The 23,032-nt window shown below is 40.7% G+C and overlaps 1 protein-coding gene across 9 annotated transcripts; it reads left to right on the top strand.

Annotated features, from left to right (window-relative positions):
* The first annotated feature begins 3,239 nt into the window (after positions 1 to 3,239).
* Positions 3,240 to 23,032, top strand: GABPB1 (GA binding protein transcription factor subunit beta 1). 9 transcript variants are annotated; one of them, XM_039390070.1, is made up of 10 exons: positions 3,416 to 3,495; positions 6,640 to 6,755; positions 10,180 to 10,287; positions 11,117 to 11,284; positions 11,734 to 11,928; positions 12,987 to 13,098; positions 13,472 to 13,585; positions 15,151 to 15,336; positions 16,251 to 16,366; positions 21,252 to 23,032. In XM_039390070.1, exons 2-10 carry the CDS (start codon positions 6,753 to 6,755, stop codon positions 21,402 to 21,404), a joined length of 1,155 nt encoding a protein of 384 aa, XP_039246004.1. In that variant the 5' UTR covers positions 3,416 to 3,495; positions 6,640 to 6,752; the 3' UTR covers positions 21,405 to 23,032. The 9 variants fall into 9 exon arrangements, with proteins under 9 accessions (XP_039246007.1, XP_027587821.1, XP_039246004.1 ...); XM_039390071.1 differs by lacking the exon at positions 3,416 to 3,495 and adding an exon at positions 4,297 to 4,668; XM_039390073.1 differs by lacking the exons at positions 3,416 to 3,495; positions 6,640 to 6,755 and adding an exon at positions 3,240 to 3,257.

Raw genomic sequence — 23,032 nt, 5'->3', positions numbered from 1 at the left:
ACTTTGCGATCAGGTGTGGGAAGGCAAGTCACCTCTCCTTATAAAAATATCCTGTTTTTTGTCTAGAGAAAACTGGATTGACAGGGGACATCGTGAGTTTAGATCTCGGTTTTTGCTGTGACTGTTTTCTGTGCAGCTTGTGATGTTATTACAAGCGTCATACCTCAGGGATGGCAGGTACGTGCTGACACACTGGTATAGCCATGCTGGGAGAAAGGAGGTGAGAGGCAGGTCGTGCCATCGAGATCTTACACAAACAGAAAGATGCTCTGTACTGCCTCAGTCCTGGCCTGCCCCCAAACTGTGTCGGCGGGAGGGGAGGGGTTCAGTTACTCCAACCTACTGCTCCATTTTGCCAGTGGAAATGTCTTGTGAACTGAAGCAGTCTCCTTCAGCCACTTTACAAAACAGGGAGGTCATGAAGCCAAATGAGAAAGCTACCTGTCTCCATGTAGCCTTCCAAAATACTACCAATTAATTGCCCAGAAGGCTGAATTGTATTACAGCACTTAGTGGTACAGTAACCTTGGTTGGTATGGAGCACAGGAAAGGCTCAAGCATGTCCTAGTTAGAACAGCTGGGACCAGTTCATCACTGGATGGGTGTAACCCAAAACTGTGTATTCTATAGCCTTCCATGCCATTTCCCAGAAACTGTTGTCAGTAGACTATTTACACCCTCTGCCCAGAGCAGCCTGACTCCTTAGGCTATAAACTAGGTGTTAAGAGGCCTTTGAGATAGGAGGGTGCTTCTGTCCTCATACCCTTTGTGGAACTCCTCACCATGAGGGAAGTACTGAGCATTCCTGCCTGAACTGGAGAATATATAATCTTGGAGTCTTGGAACTTTTTTAACCACTCGTGGGATCCAGAGGAAGACTGCAGATCACCGCTCTCAACCAGACTGCAGACCACCGCTCTCAACCGGACTGCAACCACCACTCTCAACGAGACTGCAGACCACCACTTTCAGCTGGACTGCAACCACCACTTTTCAACCAGACTGCAACCATCACTCTCGACCGGACTGCAATTACCATTCTTGACCAGACTGCAACAGCACTTTCACCAACAGGTTTTTCCCTTCTCCCTTTACTTTGGGCTCAGGGGGCCCAACAAACACCACTCTGTTCATGCCCCAGGGTGCTGGGTTATACATTTGGGTTTTGTGGGTTAAAACCAATTGTTTGTCTGTATAATCGTACTTATTGTATTATTTTATTAAATTGTTATTCTGATTTATAATCTCTCTTTTGAGTTGAGTTCATTTCCCCTGCTGATTTATCTTTAAACCAGCACACCTGTAAAAAAAATAGACATTATTATTATAATATTATTATATCATAATAATGAAAATTGATATACAGTGCTAATGGACTAACTGCAGGCTGCATTCTTCACCTCTATGAAAGACGGTCATTAATATGAAAAGTTTGACTTTCCCATAGCACTGCAGCCAACACCACCAAGTGTTCCTGTTTGTTGGCACACGCCTGTGAGCACATTGTAACATTTTCTGTATCTGCTGCTGCTGTGTAAATGAAAAGCCGTAACAGGACAAGCTAAATGTTGAAAGACGCAGACACTTGCCAACAAGGAAAAAGAGATGTGCTGGAGGCTAGATTCAAGGTTTCTATGCCCTGGTGACAAGCAGCAGCCCAGAGGTGTTTGGATTTGTTCTCTGTTGCCGCCTTCTGGCTGAGCAGGCCCAGAAAAACCAGCCGACAAAAATTCCTGCCTGTAGCCCAACTCAAATCACAGGTATTGCAGCACCGGAGCGGGCCCTGTCAGCTGGGGGGGGTGTGAGCCTCACATTGTGCTCAGCCTGGAGGGCTGCTCTGCCATGGGAATTCCATGGGAAATGCAGCCTGCTCTCTTGAACTCAACGGGGCTATTCCAGCAGTGACTCCTGGAGTCAGTTCTGGGATATTTGTGAGGCGATTGTTGCTCCTTGGAATATGGTTATTTGCATCTTGTCCAAAGCTGAGTTAGGTAGGTCAAAAGCAGAAAATAATGGCTCAGTGCACAATGTTGCTGTAAGTATTCTTCTGATTATCTAGAAGGTATTATGATCTCCAAACCAAGAGTGGAATTTTGTCATTGGTATATTTTCCTGAAAGATGTAGATTATGAGATTCACACTTCACAGGGGTAGCAGATTTACGACTCGGAATAGTTTTGGGGACAATGTGAGCATGACCATTTAGCATTGTTGAAACAAAACTGGGAGAAACCTTTCAGGGGCTGGGCTGTCAGGTCCAGTGCCAGCCTGGGACTGAAGGCCAGAGACCTCTGACAGAGCAACAAGGTCTTAGAATCATTTTGGAGCTGTCATTCTATCAAATCCTATCTCTATGATCCCAAAGTGTAGCTTCCCCTGTACTCGGCCACACCTTGAGTGCTGTGTTCAGTTCTGGGCTCCTTAAGAAAGACATTAAGGTATTGGAATGAGTTCAAAGGGCAACAGAGCTGGTGAAGGATCTGGAGCACAAGTCCCACAAGTGGCTGAGGGAGCTGGGGTGTTTATCCCGGAGAAAAGGAGACTCAGGGGAGACCTCATCACTCTCTACAACTCCCTGACAGGAGGGTGTAGCCAGGTGAGGGTCGGGCTCCTCTCTAAGGCGACAATGATAGGACTAGAGGATAATCTTAAGCTGCACCACGGGAGGTTTAGGTTGGACATTAGGAAAAATTTCTTCACAGAAAGGGTGACTAAACATTGGAATGGGCTGTCCAGGGAGGTGGTGGAGTCACCATCGCTGGAGGTGTTTAAGACTGGACGTGACAGTGCCATGGTCTGGTTGACAAGGTGGTGTTCAGTCATAGGTTGGACTCAATGACCTCAGAGGTCTTTTCCAACCGAGTTGATTCTGTGATTCTATGTAAAGCCCTGCCCAGGGCAGGCAAGGCAGCGAAGCTGGCTCTCAGACAGGACACCCTCGCCTGAGATTAGATTTAAGAGCCCTAGCAGCCGTGAGGCGGGAAGCGCAACCCTCGCCGCCTCCGTAGCACAGGGGAGCCCAGGATGGCTACCCCTGTCCTCATTCCTCGAGCTGCCTCTCGGGAGGCCGCCCCCGTCCCGCCGCCCGCTCGGGGCCGGCCCTGCCCCCGCCGGGCGGGCGGCGGGACGGAACATGGCGGGGCCCCTCCAGCCCGCGCTTCCCCGCCTTTCCCCGCGGCGGCGCGCATGCGCGGTGCGCGACGGCGAGGCCGTATCCCTCCGCGCGCCCCTTCTCCCTCGATGTGTGTGTTAATAAGGTAATTCCCGCGCCCATGGTAAGTGCCCGGAGCCCCTCCGGGCCGGCCCGGGCCGCCCCGCGCCGCCTCGCGCCCGCCCGCGCGCCCGCGGCCGCCCAGCGCCGCGCGGGACCGCGCCACTCCCCTCCGCCCGCCGTGTCCCTCCGCCGGGCGCGGCGCGGACTCTCGTGTGGGGCTCTCGGCCTGCGGAGCCCCGACTCGGTGCGGCGGCGGCGGTGGCGGCCGGGTCGGCAGCACGGTAAGGGCCCGTCCCCGCGCCCCGTCTCTCCCTCACCCCCCCCGGGCCGGCCAAGCCTTTCCAGGTCAGTCTGCGCCTTTGTATAGGGCCCTGTTACCGGATGTGGAAGTTGATCTCTTCGCTGGTAAAAAATAATTCCACTTCCCCCGGAACCCGGCGCCGCGGCTCCCTCCGCAGCGCCCAGCCCAGCCAGGATTTCCTGTCGGGGAGAGCGGGCGGCCGGCCGGCCTTCCGGGGACCCCGCCGCGCGGGGGGCGCGGGCGGCGGGCAGGGCCGCGGCGGCGGCCTGGTCGGCCCGCGGGGCCGCGGCGAGCGCGGCGAGGGGCCCGGGGGCCGAGGGGCAGAGCGGGGCCCGGCTCGTCCCGCGGCTCTGCCCGCCGGGCAGCGCAGTGAGGGCCGCTTGGGGATGGCCCCGGGCCCCGCGGGGGGCGGGTGGTCGGTCCGTGCCCCGGCCCGGCGCCCCCGGGGCGGCGGAGCTGCGAGCCCAGGCTTGGCGCCAAAGGTGCTCTGGGGAGAGGCGGCTCGGGCGGGACGGCAGCGCTTCCCCGCCGCAGTGCCCCTCGCCCGGAGTCTGTAACTCGTGCTTTGGGCTCTTAATAAAGCGTATGGTGGGAGTATAAACGTGGGATGAGGTGTTATAGTGTGGACTCTTTTTTTCCTATTCTCCCCTGGTAGTCAAAGTAGTTTCCGTTGGTGGGGCACTGGTGAAGTCCCCTATAGGAAGTCGTCTGCGCTTACAGTTCTTGAAGCATTTGTATGTTTTCCTGTAACCTGCTTACTAAGATAGCTTATGTTTAGTGGGAAATGCTGCATAGTAGAGTTAAATATGCTTAAAGTTGTGAATGCTTGCCCTGTAGTTCTTTAGCCTATTTGCTTTTAAGTTATTCATTACTTCTGAAGTATTACTGAGACTAAGCAGTTTGGTTGAGCTGTGTACGCCCACAAAAGTACTTGTAAGGGAACCTCAGTCTGCTGCGTGAGTGAGGTTAAGAGTGTACATGGCAGATCAGCGCACACTACAGAGATGCTTGTTCGTGACCCACTTTCTTTGCTGAAATCACTTTGTTTTCTAGTTGGGTTTTTTTTAGGCCCATGTGCTAGACAGAAACTGTCGAGGAAGAGTCCTGATACAATGGATGCTGTAGTTGGAAGGTGGATGACTTTTATTTAACGGTATTTCAAGTTTCAATTAATCTGAGACATCCTCTTAAGGTTGTAGTACAATTCAAAGGTTACATCACAAGCACTTAGATCCTTCGTGTTGATTGTAGCTGCTGTAAAGTAACCTTTTGGTATCTAGTGCCAAACTTATTTGTGAAAGCTTTGTAGCTTGTTGGCAGTGCCAATGCAAATCTTGGTGCCAGTGATTCGCCCTTGTTGCATAATAACACTCTTTAGGTGTTGCAGATAATGACCAAATCTGTGCTCTCCTTTGTAAGAAGACGACTTTCCTACCATCTGTATTATTTAAGGGACTTGCAGTGTTGATGAAAGCTTATTTAAATCAATGTATGAACCTAATTGGAGGACAGACCTGCATTAGTATGGGCTTGAATGTCTTCTCCACTAAGCTATTCAACAATGTTTGCCTTTCTCAGATCAGTTATTTTTCATCTGGTGCATGTCTGACATGAGGTCATGTTGCTGTTGGAACAAACTAGAGAGAAGTTAATTAAAAAGCCATAGGGGAGAGCTGAAAGCACTGGCATTAAAGCTGACTGCAATTGGCATATTAGTGTAATTTTCACTGTCATGATAGAAATGTGGATAGTCTAAGCCTATGATATTTATATTAAAATTTGAAGTGTCACATGTGAAATCATTGTCAAAGTACATTTGATTCCCTTAGGAAACAATACATGAACTTTTTGAGCTTATCCCATTCAAGTTGCTGTAATCGCTGCTAATTGATATGTCCAGTAAAATCATGCCAGAGTGTTTAAGTGATGCTAACTAGTATATGCTGTGCTTCAAAATATTGTTGACCCTGGTATGGACAGGCACATAAAATTAGCTAGAAATGGCAATTCTGAGTTTCTACTGTTAATGCGTGATGTTGGAATTAGTACGATGATGGCATTTCTGAAGGTCAGGTCTGGGGAAGCAGGTTAATTTTTGCAATAGGGGAAAGAAAGACATTCTGAAGGGGCATTCTTTTTCCAGATGTAATGGATGTGAGAGATGATGAGTCTCCAGCAATTTTCCAAGTACAGTTCTTTCACGTATCACTTCAGTAGGGAAACCTCTTTAATTAGCCTTTAATGGAACTTTGTCCTGGAGTTTTTAGGAATGATTGCAAATCCTTATTAGGTAGGTAGGTGGGTTGCATGGAGCAGTCCATGCTCCTCTAGTGGAAGGATGTCTCTTCCAGGAGTGTACCTTAGTACAAAGACTGGCAGCTGCAGGATCTCTGGGTTGGCAGATGTTTTGCAGCAGCTGTTTTGTGCCTGTTGATTTTGACCAGCTGATGCTCAGCACTCAGTGGTAGAAGAGGAACAAGGCTGGGTCCAGGATCCTTGTGGCAGGACACCAGTCTGAAAGATGCTGCAACATTTTAAGCCAAACTTAATTTTTCTTTGGACTGCAGACTTTACTGCTCCATTGTCTGTAGGCTGTGGTGTGGTAGCCCAGGTGTCCCAAGCTGCATGTTTTTCAGCTCCACTTGCTCCCCGTGGAGCCCATTTCACACACAGTTCCACCAAAACTCCTGCTGAGTGCTATTATATAGCCCTCTGATACCTCATCTTCACAGTTTTATAGAATGTATAAAAACTTAGATCTAAGATGGATGCAAAAAAGTAGTATGATTTTCTATTGTACTGAAGTAAAATAGCAATAATACTTTGATATAAGTATTAATTACCAGTTACTTGTGGCATCTGGCTAATGATACTGTACAGAATGCATTGCAGTAGTGAAATGGGGAAGTTCAGGAGGTCCAAAGAAGTCCAAAGCCAGCAGAAGCTCTCCCCGATTTAGTCGGTTGTAGACAAAACCCTCTGTTCACACAGTTGTGTAGGAGCTGTTAGAAGTCTGAAAACACAATCAGATTGCCATAAAAATAACTATAACAGTCTCAAAACTATTTCAGAGCCAGTGATGTTTTTATTCTCTGAAAGAGTCCTCATGTAAAGTGTTACACAGGTGTCGTGCTGGCCAAGCTGGATGGAAACAATACCGGAAAGAGAACCCTCTAAGACAGTTCAGTAGAGTTGATTGTAACACACTGTGGAGTAGCAGCAGAGTCCTGCTTTGAAATGGTAATCTCATTTCAATTTTAAATATCTAATTGTATTACATATATAAAACTTTGCTTGTGATAGTGTCACTGCACTATTGTAGTGTTACTAAATGATCTCAGTACAGCAGCTGAAAAATTTTTCTGGAAAGAGAAATTCTCACACTGCAGACCCTTCTTGGTATGTTCCAGTCACAGCAGCTGGAGGAGTGGGGGGCATGTTACAGAGGGGTCTCTTGACCTCACAGTACTGGTCCTTGGAACAGTCTGCCAAATAGAAATGAGCTTTGGGCTGACTACTCCTGAGAAATTTTTTGAAAGCATTGGTTAAAAGTGACTGAATGTGCATGAGTTTTGTTGGAAAGGCCTCTTCGTTTGCTGTTGTTAGTGCATTAGTGACATAATGGGATTTTTATTATTTTAGTTGAACAGTGTAATTTATCTTTCTTCCACTAGATGGCCCAAGCACGCTTCCAAATACCCCATGAGAACTGCAACTTAATTAATTTTTAAAATAAATTCGTGTGATTTTAACTGAAGTTAAAATTCTGCATCATGAAGCATATACAGACTTTGGTGATGCTTTGTGCTTGTTTAAAATACAAGCACTGTATATCAATGGAGAGAGCGTTGGTTAACGTAAGTAATACGTGGTAATGAAGGTTTATGTTTTTCCTTGATTAGAACGTTTCTTACTGAGTGTAGTACAAGGCTGTTTATTTTTGCATTGAGATGAGAACTGGTGTACTGACACTGACAGTGTGTTCAATGGTAATTGTTCAGAGAGGCTCTGAAACGGTGTTGATCTCGGGCTGCAGTTTGTCCCTGACATCTCCTGGGAGTGAGTTGCTGTATTTTGCAGACCACCATAATTGATTTTGGTTTTTTGGTGACTTGATTTTTGCTACATAGGGTTTTTGTAACAACTTTGCAGGTTGTTTCACTGGTGTACAGGTGTGGTCAGTGGGTTCTGAATAGGTGTGTTGTTAAATGTATGGACTGGAATTTAATGAATCTGTTTTTGTTGTCTAATAGACATCAAGTATAAGCTTGTTATCATGACCGTCTTTTTGGTTAGTGGAGAAAGAAAGGTGTACACTGAAGGCAGCTCTTGCTGTGAGTGTGGTTGGACACTGGAATGAGGCTAAAGAAGTGGTGGGATGTTCATCCATAGAGAGACATTCAAAACCCAACAAAGCCGAGCCTTGAGCCAGCTCAGGGTCCCCTCCGGCCTCAATTATTCTGCAATTCCAAAAGGAGATTTTATTAGTTGCTTTGCTTTACTGCTGTTTAAAACAAAAATAAATAAGTGGAAAAGGGATAGTTGCCTTTCTGAACTAGTTCATAACTTCAGTATTTTGCATTCAGTTCCAGCTTTCCTTTTGCTTCTGAGGACCTTGATGTGGTGGTATTAGACCAACAGAAAAAGTATGTGTGTCTGCATGTGCTCTTTTCCTTCTTAAATTGCAATCCTCAATGGGGGGGGGGGAAAGAAGCCATATAAAGAGAGTGCTATATTCCTTCATTTCACTGCTGCACTTGCCAAATACCATCTCTGTCCTCTTATTAGTTTATATCGTTATTCCCAGTGTCTCTCTGTAACAGGGATGATAGATTTCCTCTTTTTCTTTTCCTCAGGATCTTTCCTAGATTTTCTCTTCTGCTCTTCAAACAGCAGTTGTCCCTTCTTCTGCATCTGACTGTGATCCTGTTTTTCATTCCTTTTCCCATTGTCAGTATTTGTCCTGTCCTGCAACCTTCCTATTTCTCTTCCCTTTTCTGGCTGGAGACAAATCAACATGTCCATGGGTACTAAAAGGATGGACATAAATGGAGTATTTTGGTGAAAGGGATGGTGCTGCTTGCAGTCAGTTCTATAGACAAGGAGGTATAATCTGCTCTGATTCATGGCCCTACTGATATATGTTGAAGTTCTCCATTTGCAGTATTTTGGTCTTCCTTTCTAATTTTTTCCCAAGTCCATAGCTTTCAGTTTATTGAGCAATGGACCACACAGAGTTTGCCAGTTGAGCCAGAGACAGAGAAGTTTTTAAATACATTGTTTTTGTGATAGATGTGTATGTTTAAGAGGATTTCTTTCCAGAAGTGATATATTCTACCTTTGTGTAGGAAATTGGCTGCGTGGCCTTGCAACTGCTGTTATGAGTAAAACAGACTTTACTTTGCATGTGACTGGAAACTAAACTGATGAAAGCAATTCCCTTCTTAGCAACCTGGTAGTGGAAAACATAGCTATAGGACTAAAAAGTAATGATATATCTTGGTTAGCAGCATGTGTTAAGGTTTAGTTCAGATTTTTTTTTACTGAACAAATTTAATAGCGAGTATGAAATAGAGTGGGTTTAAAAATGTGTATTTCTAGGAAATCTTTGATGTAACAGAAACAGATAGGTGTCATTTGTCTACCTGTATTTTGGCATGCTCTGTATTATATGGAACTTGGCTGTAAGAGGATGTTACCTAATCACGATGGGAGGGTTTTTCAGCTGGTATCTGAGTCATGTCTCAAAACTTTGCTTGGTAACTATAGACAGTTGAAGCAGGTAGTAGTATTTGTTTTCAGTCAAACACTTCATACATCTGGTGTATGTATGTAGGTATGTAGTACAATAATATGTTTGTTGTGTTGTTTTGCAACCGGGAATACAGAAATTATACTTTAGGGTGAACAAAAATAGTGATGGACAAGATGTCAGGAAGGTGTTGTGTTTCATATCTATCTCAATGTGTTTACATAGCTGCTGTCTCCTTTGAGAACACACGCAGGATCACTCTCGAGGAGAAAAGGCAACGCAGAAAGAACCGTGTTTTGCAGAATACACCATCTAAGGAGTCTTTCTGCTGTGCCTTTTGCAATCGGATATGTCTGTCTCGTATTGGCCTCATAAGCCACCAGCGTGCCTGTAACAAATGTGGATAGAGCCTTCCCAAATCTTCGTTCGCAAAGCCCAGCCATGACTGACATAGTGGTACCTCTTAAATGCATGTGGGCATTTTGGGTGAGTGGATGCAGTGCCTTTGGGTGTGTGACATGGCAGCCACGATGTTGTAGTACCCTTTGAAAGCTGGACAAAGCTGCAGAAGGTTGCAGAATCAGGTGAGAGCTTCTAAACCACCTTCTGCTATAAGAAATGTGCGTCCAGTTCAGTTTAAAATTTAACTTCACAGCTGCTGTGGTTACAGCATTGTAAGACTGAAATCTCCACCCCAGTATCAGTTCTGTTTGGCTGGCAAAAGTAATTCTAAAATCAAGCTGCTTACTGTGATCAACAAAGCTCGTTCCCATGGCTAGAATGCCGGCTCCAATTTTTGAACTTTTCAGAGTAGTTCAGAAATAATAATTGAAAAAAAGAGCAGCATATATGCACTTAAAATAGTATTAATGTTTCTGTTTTTCCTTTATATTCCTGTATGTCCCTCACTAGATGTCACTAGTAGATTTGGGAAAGAAACTTTTAGAAGCTGCACGAGCAGGTCAAGATGACGAAGTTCGCATTTTGATGGCAAATGGAGCACCTTTTACCACAGACTGGGTAATGAAAACTTTTGCAGTGTTTGGTAGATCATCTTACTTTTCTCACGTGAAGAAGAAAATAGTATTGTTACAATTATGCATTTATATTGCAATTCTTCTTGGAATTCTGCAGTCACATCATCTAATGTCTAATTTGAAATTAAAATTGCCTGTTTCTTCATATAACCTCCTACTGATTTTAGTAACAGGCTGTGAATGAGCTCATTCTGGTGACTTTTAAGATGAACTTTGGAGTTGTTAATGGGAGAAAGCAATAATCATCCTCCTAGTTATTGTGGTTTATGCATTTAGTATAGTAAGAGGTCTGAATTATGAAAGCAGTCCCAACTGCCTAATGTGTGCAGCTGAGAGTTCCCTGATACAGGGGTTCTGAGTTGTCTTTCAGAGGTGCATATTTCTGAATAGGTTGTACAGAGAGGTCAGGTACCTAAAATTCCCAGGGTATTTATAAGCTCTTAAGAGCATTAATCTGCTTAGTGACCTAACTTTCAAATTAACTCTGTTTTGAGGAGGAGATTGGACTTAAGTGACTTCCAAAGGTCCCTTCCAATGTTGGTATGGTGTGACCAACCTTAAAAATGGGGTTAGGCCCCTTGAAATGTTACACTTCATAAAGACAGAAAAATCACAGAAAAAAGGAAACAACAACAAACTTTCCCTACTCCTCTTCATATTCTGTAAAAGCCCCAACAGCTGCTTTCCTTGAGACTGCAAGGGAGAATGATTTTTAAGTGCTGGCTTGACACCTGGGTTTGATAGCTCCAGAATAAGAAGAAGTACTTCATACTGGCATCTGTTAAAACTCCACATTTTCTGTTACATTCCAGCTGGGAACATCTCCACTTCATCTAGCGGCACAGTATGGACACTACTCAACCACGGAGGTGTTGCTGCGAGCAGGTGTAAGTCGGGATGCCAGAACCAAAGTGGACAGAACTCCATTACATATGGCAGCATCAGAAGGCCATGCCAGCATAGTGGAAGTCTTACTTAAGGTGAGCACTGCTGAAACAAGTCTGAGATGGGAATATTGCAATGGTTTACAATCAGATATTTGCAATTTTCTTTTAGTCATGAAACTAAGATTGAAATTACATCGACAGTTGTACTGTGTGCATTGGGAGCTTTGTTTTCCTGTTAAGCTGTAATTTATTTTAGCATTAAAGTCATCAGGATTTCAGGTGAATTATTCACTGCTATTTCAAAATAAGTCTACTCCCTAATTTGTCATTGTGTTTAGTAAGAGATTTTAGAACTGAGATATGTTTTAGGGACTCTTTAATCCTTTGAAGTAAATACTTCATTTGGTAGTTAGATTGAAGTACTTTTAATGAACTTGTAAATGTAAGATATCAAGGCGTTCCTGGTGGAGAAAGACAATTTTGGGCTTCATTCTGGTCAGATACTTCTAATGACGTAGTTTATGCAATGATCTTGTTTGTAGCATGGTGCTGATGTCAATGCCAAGGACATGCTCAAAATGACTGCACTTCACTGGGCTGCTGAACATCACCACCAAGAAGTTGTAGAACTCTTGATAAAGTATGGAGCAGATGTTCATGCTCAGAGTAAATTTTGCAAAACAGCATTAGATATTGCAGTAGACAACGGGAACGAAGACATTGCAGAAATATTACAGGTAACTTTTGATTCCTGTACTTGATTACACATGTCATAAACTAAGCTTTTAATATAGCAGTTGTGACACTATATAATGACTGATAATGCCAAACTCCAGTCTAGTTCACTACATGGAGATGAGATTAATGTTAGTAAACATTACTTGGCTGAAGAACATTTTCATTACCTACAAAATCAAGGATATGTATCCTTTATTTTCTTAAATTTCAGTGTTGTAATACACAGAACAAGGTGGACTCTTCACAACTGAGGTGTAAAAAATTAACTCCCTACTCTGACAGTATGTTTTGACTATACCCTGGTGTTCAGTTAGCTTCCTATATGGATATTAATCTTCTAACAATTGGAGATCAAGACAGGAGAGATGACAATTTTTCCAGAAGCAGAAAAGCTAGGATTGAATTGTTGGAGAAGTGATTGTGATCAGGATTATAATAGATACTTCCACGGAAATCTGTGCTCACTGTTCAATACTACTGTTAAAGGCAAAATAAGTGATAAGCATTATTGAGAAAATAATAGAAAGCAGATGAAAAATACCATTATGCCACTGTATAAATCTGTTGCTTCCCTACATCTTGAATTGTCTGAACTTCTGATCTGTCCCTTTAGCCTGCTCTTCATTGCAGAAAGGGTAAAGAGAAGTTAATAATAATTCAAAGAAAGACAAAAAGGACGCTGCCATGTACATTCCATAGCAATTGCTGAGCTGTCAGAGCAGATTTTCATGGCCTGTGTCTGCCCCAGCAGTCTTGGTTCTTCAGGCTTCTGTTTTAGATACGTGAGCTTGTGTATCTGCAAAAGGGCCTTGTCTTTATTTAGAGTAAATGGTAGGGAGAAGTAGTGGTGTGTTGTTACACTTTTTGTCTTTAGTTTTCTACCAAAAAAAACCCATTTATGTACTTGGAGACGTGACATGATGTGTGTGTATTGCATGAGTATAATGAGAGAGATCCTCCTTGTTTGTGTGGAATGGCAGTAACTGTAGCTCTTACACAAGGTAAATGACTGCTTTATACCTGCAGTTGGAATGATGTGATTGCCTTTGTGTCCTAGATTGCAATGCAGAACCAAATCAACACAAACCCAGAGAGTCCAGACACTGTGACGATACACGCGGCAACACCACAGTTCATCATTGGACCTGGAGGGGTGGTGAACCTAACAGGTCTGGTATCTTCTGCAAATACATCCAATGGAACAGGTATTCAGATGCCTCTAGGATAGCCACTAGGATTTTATGCTTTGATTTTCACACTTAGTGAAAAGCTTTGAGGAAAAACAGTGGTAAGAATAGTTACCATGTTCCTCTTCAGTGTTTTTTATGTGTTGTAAATACATATGTGCCTAAAACAGCAATCTTCACAGAGCTAAATTATCAGAAGTTGTACTTGCCTAACAAACAGCTTCAGAATAGCACCTAGGTTCAGCAGAGTGCTGCTGAAAATTGAGTGTGTGTTAGAGGCTTCAGTGCAATAATAATAGAAAAAGGGACTTTAGTGGTTTTAAATTTATCAGCTAACTTTTTTTCATTCTACTAGATGAAACAGGAGTGTCTGCTGTACAGTTTGGAAATTCATCAACGTCAGTATTAGCTACGTTGGCAGCTTTAGCAGAAGCATCAGCTCCACTGTCTAATTCTTCGGAAACACCAGGTTAGAAAGCATTTAACCTAATTTAATAATTAAAAGTACATAAAATTCAACTTTCCTGTGGCACACAAAGTGGTGTCGTAAATAGTGCTTATATGGACATAGGTACAAAAGGAGAGCAAGGAATGAATAATGACCACATTTATGGGGCTGTTTTTCTTTTATATAGAGTAGCTTCTCTTTAGACAAAATCTCCACTTTTCTTTCAAGGTTTGAAGAAGTCCTTGCAATGTTTCCTTCCAGAACTAAAACCCCAATATTGAATTTGAAACAGAAAAAGATCAGAGCTGTTTGCCACAGCACCTAGTATTGGCACTTGCAACTGGGACTTTTCTGTGACAGTGGTCTTTCTTACTGCTGAGCCTGTGCTTGGAAGCCAAATCAAGTTCAGTACACCACCACTTATTCATGTGGGACTTGCTGTTTTGGTTTACTGAATAAACACTCTGTGAATGTTTAAGCAGTGCTATAGGACAGTGATCTCTGAACATAAAGATCTTCAGAAGACAATGACTGCAGTCATTATTTAAACTACAGAGTGATTTTTCTGTGCATGTTATATTGTAATTAATTTAAAAGATGAAAGCTTCAGGGTTTTATCTGCCTTCTCTCATCTTGAACCTCACAACACAGGTCTATAGGGTTTTAATTTCATCTTGGTAGATAGAAAGCACTCTGTTGTCTGTTATTTTAATCAAAGGCTTTGCTTTTACCCTGACAAATTGAAAATAAAATACAGAGTTAGTGTGCTTGAATTTCTTTGATTGTGTTACTAGTGATCTTGCTCTTTGTCTCAGTATCTTGTTGTTTTAAAAAATAAGGGTGGTAGCACAAGACCTGAGTTGCAGCATATAGTGCAAGCTGTGGCATATGAAGTTATATACATAAAATGTTTGCTTTACTTTTTAAGCTTTATCTTTCTTCTTCAAATATGTAAAAATGTCAGCTTTACTCTTGTTTCATACTTTATATAATAAAGTTGTGGGTGTGTTTGAAGTACTGATGTAGTACAGACAAAGCTCTGAGATTCTGTAGAGGTCTTTCAGTTTTTTACCATCTTAAAAACCATTGTGTTAAGCAGAGAAATCTGGGCTGGGTCCTGATGTATGGGTGGCAAGGCATTGGTTGAGAAGTAGTTTCAAGGTAGTATTTCAAATTTAAATTTTTTTTATAATTCCACTATTAGTGTAACTTAGTCCAGCTTATTTATTTATAAGTAAAAGTTATTTGTGTTCTTAAAAGTAGCTCTTCTTGCTGCCATGTTAATACGGAACCCAAAGCATCAATTTTGAGTGGGGTATACCTATTAGCAAAATGCAAAAAAAAATTATTATATTGAGCAAGGTAGAGTAGGACAGTGTTGCATGTATTATTCAAAATGTGAGTGCTTTATGTTGGTCTGGTGAAAGATTTCTATTAAAATTTAATACACAGTAATGTATTAATTGAGGGAGGGTCAAATTTAAAAAGTTCTGGGAGAAATTTTTTCTCAGTTGTACCAAAATGCATTTGAAATTACAAAGTTTAATTTATAAACTGACTTAATTTCTTCACTAATCTGTTGATAGTTGTGGCCACAGAAGAAGTTGTGACTGCAGAATCTGTGGATGGGGCCATTCAGCAAGTTGTCAGTTCTGGAGGTCAGCAGGTTATTACTATAGTTACAGATGGCATTCAGCTGGGTAACCTGCATTCCATTCCAACCAGTGGAATAGGGCAACCCATCATTGTGACCATGCCAGATGGACAGCAAGGTGAGTTCAGACTTGTATGATTCCAGATTGAGGAACTGTTTTAGTTACAGTAATAATAATGACTTGTTAGGTGCAAATAGCTTGGACAATTTTGTGTACATCGAAGAATTCTTATACTACAGAAGACTCGAACGTGAGCTACTGCAGTTAACACGTCAGCTGAGTCTCTGCATTAGGAGAGAGAATGGAAGAATTACTAAACTGTATGGAGGAGAAATGGGACATTTAAGGAAAAAGTGATAACTCCTTGCTTTGCCTTCAATAAGTTTGATTCTCGCAAACTTGTTACGAAAACTAGAAGGTGGAGTAAAATGAAGCCTTCTTCCGGTACTCATGCTGTTGCCTTGCCGGAAATACAGTGGGGAGGTGAGGCTTGCATTTAGAAATCTGATGCATGAAGCAAGCTGTGCAAGTCCCATGGAGTGTGTTCTTAACAGGACAAATGTCAAGTTTTAGAGCAGCAGTGACAGAACCAGTGAAGCCAGGGTGACACAAATGTTCCTGTTGGGCCATATGTACTTTGTAGAAGCTGTTAGTGTGATAAGTGCTATTTTGAATGTGTATGTTTTGGGTGATTTCTTTTAAGGATGCTCTGTCACCACTACTTAGATAAAAATGACTCCTGGTTTCTTCATAAGAACTGGCAGTGTGAAGCTTGGAGAGTTGTACACTGGAGACTGTAGATCTCAGTAACAAGGAATTTTAAAATTCTTTGGTAGTGTACAAGCAGCTAAAATTTTAGTAAATTTTCACCATACTGACTTTATAATGCACTTTATTATATAGCTGTGTTTTCAGAAGGAAATGTCTCTGCATTTTATTGCTATTAATAAAATTACTTAAGTAATATGAGTTTTATATAGTGCAAATATTGTTTGAAATAAATATGTTTACATGTACAAATATGTCTTCAGTATTAACAGTCCCAGCAACAGACATTGCTGAAGAAACTGTGATAAGTGAAGAACCGCCAGTGAAGAGACAGTGCATTGAGATTGTTGAAAATCGTGTGGAGTCTGCAGAAATAGAAGTAAGGAGTATATTACATGATCTGTGTTAAACAGTGTTCAGCACTGAGTATCTGGTTGTGGTTCAGGTTAATTTCTGTGTTACCACAGAACGAAGTGTGTGAAACAATAACTTGTTCAGTCTCTCCTGTTACTGAAAGTTGTCTTTTTCAAAGTTGTAAAAAGAAAACAGGAGGGCTGTTTGCTTCATCCTGTGGTCATGCATGTGGAAGTGACACTTGTTTAAGTATGTGATAATGTAATTTTTTTTGTTTTTACTCTAAGGTCACTGACTAGTTTTTAAATTTGGGCACCGATATATTATCAAGTGACTTGACTCTTTCCGCTGGGGATGAATGAGAGAACTGTATCCTCATCTTTCTGTTACAGCCACATGCTTGTCCTGATTGTGAGATCATATTTTTAGCAATGTTTCCTTTCCATTCATGATATCTAGATAACTGTTGATGGAAGTGTGAAACAGTAAGATTCTGTGTTTGTCTATTTTTATCTGTATGTCATCCCCTGCCTTTTTTTTTTAATTCCAAAGCAATTTACTGTTACACAACTTTGCACTGTCCATTTTTTTTTTTAAACTATAGTGCAAAAGACCTACAACTGTGGAGAGTGCTTTTCTTTTTATATGACAAATAGCTGTAGCCGTTCAGTTTAAAAATGTAGCTTTTTTTATATTAGCCACAGTAGGTCAACCATCTCATTCCTTCTCCTGTTACTTCTAAGTGTGCTGACCAGTTTTGGTCAAAACGTTATGAAAATTACTGTCTGCTTTGACTAGACTGTAAGTTCTCATTTTGTCAGCTCCATGATATTTCGTTTATCTAACATTGTAGTCTCCAACTTCTGTTCATATTATCAAATTGTGCCTAATTGAATACTTTTTGTTGTACAGTGTGTACTATATGTTATCCATATCTAATAACAATAATTACCATCTCTCATCTCTTGCTTTCCCTGTCCCTAAGTTGTCACATCAAATACTTTTGGCCTCTGCAGCTTTGTGGTCATTACAGATTATCCTGACAGTTGAAATTTTCTTGCTGCATTTTTTAAAGTGTATGACTGTTACAATAAAAGCATTTTTTTGTTCACACTTTTAAAAATCTGCCTGAATTATTCGTAAAGGAAATTATGTTTCCTTAAGTATTTTAATAATTCTGTTAGGCGAATTTAAAAAAATACAGATTAGTTAAGGAATAAATTGATCTGTTCCTGATTAGAGATAGTTGGTATAACACTACCAATAATTCTTTTAAGGGGATTACCAGTTGCAATTTTATATGTTGAACACATTTCTCAAATATAAAAAGAAGTTGCTTTAAATGAGTTATTTTGCCTGTTACTTTTAAGTGCAAGTTTTGATGACTGATCTTTCCCTACCTGTACAACTGGAATTGCAGATCTCTGCCTCTGTGTGGAGGACAGTTAACTTTAGGGACCTTATCGTGGTTCACAGGGGTATGGTGCTACCTTGCTTTGGTAGCAGCAACATTAAAGAAGTGCACGTGAAGTCACTTCACTTCAAATTTCTTTGTCACAGGCAGTGGTAGATACTTGAATTTGGAGAGAGTGGGCCCCCTCTCCTCATTAAATTATTTTTAAAATATTTTAAAATATAGAAATAAAGAAAACCTTAATTATTTGGTTTCTTTGCCTCACACAGATTCATTCCTTTATTTCATTATAAAGAGTTAATTCAAGGCTGAATCCTTTCTTCAGCTGTTTTAAATTCATAGTGTGTGAACAGTTAACTGTAGTTTCAAAGTTTCTGTACGTTGAAAATCCTCCCATTCATGTGAAGTAACAAATTTTCCTGTGAAAGTATTGTGAAATGACTAAAGCGGTAGTGGTGTTTTTAAATTCTCTTTTCTGGCTCTGTTAAGTTCAAACATTTTGGCTCATTTTGAAGAGTGATAGTTTTCCTGAGCAGTTGGATATTTTAAACATGAGATGGCAGCAAAAAAACCCTGTCACACAGATACTCTGTTTTTCATTTCATGCATAATTCATTAATGTACAGTGATTTTTATTTTCATTCTTTAATTTGACTGTTTTTCACATGATGTATGTTTGAAAGGTGACACACGCATTAGAACCAGGACAATAATTTCATTAGACTAAAAAATAATCATAAACTAATTCTCTTAGTGAATTCATATCCCTGTTTTTTTTCTGTTGTTTAAAAGAGTGGTTTGGTTATTTTAGTTACGGGCTTTCCTGTTGTCAATATTTAGACTGTTAAGAAAAGTTACATGTAATGAAGGAAATTCCCAGATAAAATGGAAGATTGCTTAAGGGCACTGAGGATCCTCTAATTTGATTTTTACCTGGGTAGGTGTTTATATGATACAAAAGGACTTCAGATCTTTAGAAAGCTTTCAGTTGTGTTCTAAAGAATGTCCCAAGAACACTGTCTGGGTTTGATTAAACTAACATCAGATACAGTCCTCCCTATTCTAGATGTCAAAGTTAAGGAACCACTTTTCACTGAGTTCACTGTAGATAATTGCTCCTCTGCAAGCGTTGGGTTCTTTCCACTGCCATCACACAATATACTTGGCCTCAGTTCCTTAACTCATTCTGTTTGTGTTGGGACAGTCTAAAAGGTACTCCTGTTAGCTGCTGGACTAATCTACGTGCTTTGAATTGCTAGTCTGCCTAGTAGATACTGGTTTTATCTTGGCCTTGCCCTTTGAGACTGGGGTTTTTCCTTTTTTTCTTATCCCATCCTTAATATGCTATACTACTTGTGGGTACACAGCTCTAGTTCTCTCTTCTGTGGGAAATACTCTTAAGATGTGGTCTGAGAACCTCTCCACCCCCAAATGTTTGCAGGGTGCACACACTCCATAGCAGTGATGGCCTCTTGCTGTTTATAATGCACCACAGAACTACTGGCTGCTGAGCTACCAATGGTTCTTATTCTACTGCAGCCCAGTAGATAGAGCAGCTTTGCTTCGTGGCAGTAATAGGTTTCTGATGGTTTTTATGAGACAAATTCATGGAATAGATAATGCCCAGCTCAGTATATCCCAGCCCTCCAAAGGCTGCTTTCCACATGTAGCAGGATCAGCTGTTTTGACTGCTTCTTTGACAATTGTCTTGTAGCTTTTTGCACCAACACTGTTCCATGTGGCTGTTTTATGTAAGCTGTTGGCTCCCCTCATACCACAGAGATAACTTACGGTAGTAGAAGTGCATTTTGCTTGGACTGGTGCTGGAACATCGTTGGTGTGTTTCAGATCCTCTGAGGTGTAGGCTCTCCTGTTCATGTGGCATCTGTCAGTCTAGTTGCTACATGGATTGACTGCTCATAGAGTTGCTTAAAAAGCAAAATGCAAATTTTCAGAGGTGGAAGCTGAACTTCCTTTTCAACTAAAGTAAGCAGATGAGCTCTCATTTGATTAGCGTATGCTTCAAACGAAGCAAACCCCAGCTTGCTGCCTTCAGCTCTTAAAGCCCTATGGAAAAAGAAGTTGCACTTACTGTTCTGTATTCTAGCCAGCCTTTATAACCTATTAATAACATCTCTCCTTCACCTGTTGTTTTTGCTGTACAGGTGCTGCTGTTAGGAATGATCTGATCACCTGTGTCATTGTATTTCAGCACATTCAGCACAGCATGTGACTGCTAAATGTGACTGTGACAAGTACTGAGAACAGTAGTGAGTTGAAGGGAGGCAGAGTATTTTGTATTTTTCTGACCATGAAAATATGTGAGTGCATCAGAGATGAAGAATAGGGATGCTGTTAGGGGAGTGGGGGGGGCAAAACTTCTAACAACTGTTTGAGGTATTAAATGGGAATGTGGTACTGAACTGCTGGGATGGGAATAAGCTGAAAAGGCAACTTATTTTCACTGGGCCTCAGTTTTTTGATAAGCTTTGTTTTTCTGGGAGATGGCTTGCTTTTCTGACAGCCTTCCTTCCTGCTCCTGTTTAACAACTACAGTGGAAAGAATGATTTTAAATCTAATACCGCCTTACTCATAAAGTATGATGCACTTTAATGAAATTGTATTTGGTTGAAGATCAAAACAAAACTATTTCCCAAGCAAATTGCTTTTTCAATTGGGCTCAGTGCAGCATCAGACAAAATGACAGTACCTACATCACTGGAGATGGAAATGCATTCTCCTTAGTTCCTAAGGCAGCTTCAGAGGAAGTGGCATTTCCCATATGATTTTGCTTGGAAACCATTTTATACCCATTCCCAACAAACTTGTATACAGAACTTCTGCAATTACTTCAGTAAGGATTTTTTCAGTTGCTGCTTTTGAATTGAAAAACCTTATCTGGCTAAATGCCTGTTAATTCATAAAGATGTGATATCCTTGGGGATGTAATTATAACTCTGGATTGCATTGAATCAATCACTGTTTATAGAGACCAGTGAGATGTGTATTTTGGTCAGTGGGCAGCTGACACTCTCCAGCACAAAGAGCTGTTAGGTAGAGGTTTTTCATTATATTATCTGATTAGAAATAAAACAGCAAGGGACAATCCTGTTAGATTGGATTCCAATTTTAAAAAGTAACAAAGGGAATTGAATCAGTGGAGAAATATTAATATATTATGTGAATATTTAATCACCATGCTTCCACTTTTTTTATTTAGCTCTTTTTTGATGAAGACTTGAGTGGGACCTTTGCAGCTCAATAGACTCAGGTTTACTGTATCCACAGCTGAAGCCTGGTTGTGGGGAGTTGTCTGGTGTTATAATTCATGTCTGATTTGCACAGCAGCATTCATACAGGTCTGCCTGAGTAAGAACTGAACAGTTCCTACATGATACCCTAACACTTGAGCTGCATGTAAAGGAAAAGTATTTGCCTTTTTAACTTGTATGTGATACTTATTTGACAAAGTATTGCTGGTTCTGTTTCTAATAGGAAAGAGAAACTCTTCAGAAACAGCTGGATGAGGCAAACAGAGAAGCACAAAAATACCGTCAGCAGCTTCTAAAGAAGGAACAAGAAGCAGAGGCCTATCGGCAGAAGTTAGAGGCAATGAACCGCCTCCAGACTAATAAAGAAGCTGTTTAATAAAAAATGAACACACTGCAAAGCCTGTTACTTTCAAAAACCTGCAGTACAATCTTGAACTGTACACTATATAGGTACAGACATGGGATTTCATGATAGAGAAGATGCTACAAGTTGATAACTGGACTTAAGCCGTGAGCTCTGATTAATTTCTTGTAACATAAAAACTCTGAATTTAGAAATTGTGAAAAGTATTTAAAATTAAATACTGTAAATAGTTGGTTTTTTTACAGTTTCAAAATAAGTTGATAAATCTTTTTGAAGGGATCCAGAAACATGAAAAGCCAATGTTTTTGTGAAATTTTTGATTTTAGTATGAATCTACTTCTGAAAAACAGAACAGTTTTAAGGGTGATGTTGATTTAAGCTTGAAAATTGATTATGTGACAAAATTAATTAACAGTTATTTCTACATGATAACAACTCAAACAACTTCTCTGAATAAGACATTTCCAGGTGGAAATCTTTGTACAGCTTTAAGTAGTTGTCTCAGATTCTCTGAAAACCATTTTTGGGTTTTTTTTATTTTAGGTGGTGAAATTTTTATATTTAATTTCAGATATATCCAAGTAGATTTACATGTATATGAAGCTAATATTTTTTAAACTTTTCAGTTTGTACATATGCTGCATGTTTTTATAATTTCTACACATACATCTTGCATAGGTATTTTTCAGCAAAGATGAGAAAAATTATGAGAAAAATGTTTAGCCTATAGGTCATTTGAAGTAAGCTAGCAGCCAGTTTTATCGTGGATGGTATATTTCTTGGAAGAATGTAATTTGTAATTAAGAAGAACAAAAAAGAATCTTAATTTACATATTAAGAGGCAAAATTTGGTAGTGGAGGCATTGAAACTTCACTTTGTGTGTCTTACAGTTTTCCTGTACAAACATTTTAAAGTTCAGTAATGAATAGAAAAGAATGTCTCCACTGGAACACAAATAGTAGTTATTTTAGAATATTCCTATTGATCTCTCTTCCCCGATAGCCTTGAAATTACTTCAGTGATACATTTTTTTCTGAACAGACTTTTGCATTTTAATTATGCAATTGGACAAGTAATTTTTTTATGTTGTAGTGATGCTCTTCCTACCCAGCATCATTGTTCCTCACTGTGATACTGTGTTTGTGTGTGTCTGTGCAGTGATCTATTATGCTTAAAATTTATATGGCACGTTACATCTTCAGCGCATTGTAAAATCTTTTAAAGAACCCTTTCCTATACTACTTGAGGCAGGTAAGTGTTATTGTCTCAATTTTATAACTGGTATAAATGCAACACAAGGGAGTGGTAAATGACTGGCTTAACACCACATGAACCTGTGGTCACCTGGGAATGGATCTCAGGAGTTCCTGGCTTCTAGTCTTGTGCTTAGACTGAGCTGCCTTAAGACTGTTCAGTGCTGTGTTACATTAAATTTTGAACTACTGTGCAGGTTCGTTTTTTGTAAGATAAAATTCTTTGTGCTTTGCTTTGTTGTTCCATGTTCACTGCTTTTATGGAATTGTTTATATAAACTTAAGCAAAAAGTCTGGTTTATCTATACTGTACACGGAAGAATTACCCTTAAAACTGTACTCTGGCCTACTTTTTCTATTTTACAATTAAATATCTTTTCCACATA

Source organism: Pipra filicauda, unplaced genomic scaffold, assembly GCF_003945595.2.
Source record: "Pipra filicauda isolate LSUMZ 115617 unplaced genomic scaffold, ASM394559v2 scaffold7_size6619720_pilon, whole genome shotgun sequence".
Lineage (NCBI taxonomy): Eukaryota > Metazoa > Chordata > Aves > Passeriformes > Pipridae > Pipra > Pipra filicauda.
The sequence above is the reverse complement of the archived record's forward strand: the minus strand, read 5'-3'. Positions and strand labels throughout refer to the sequence as shown.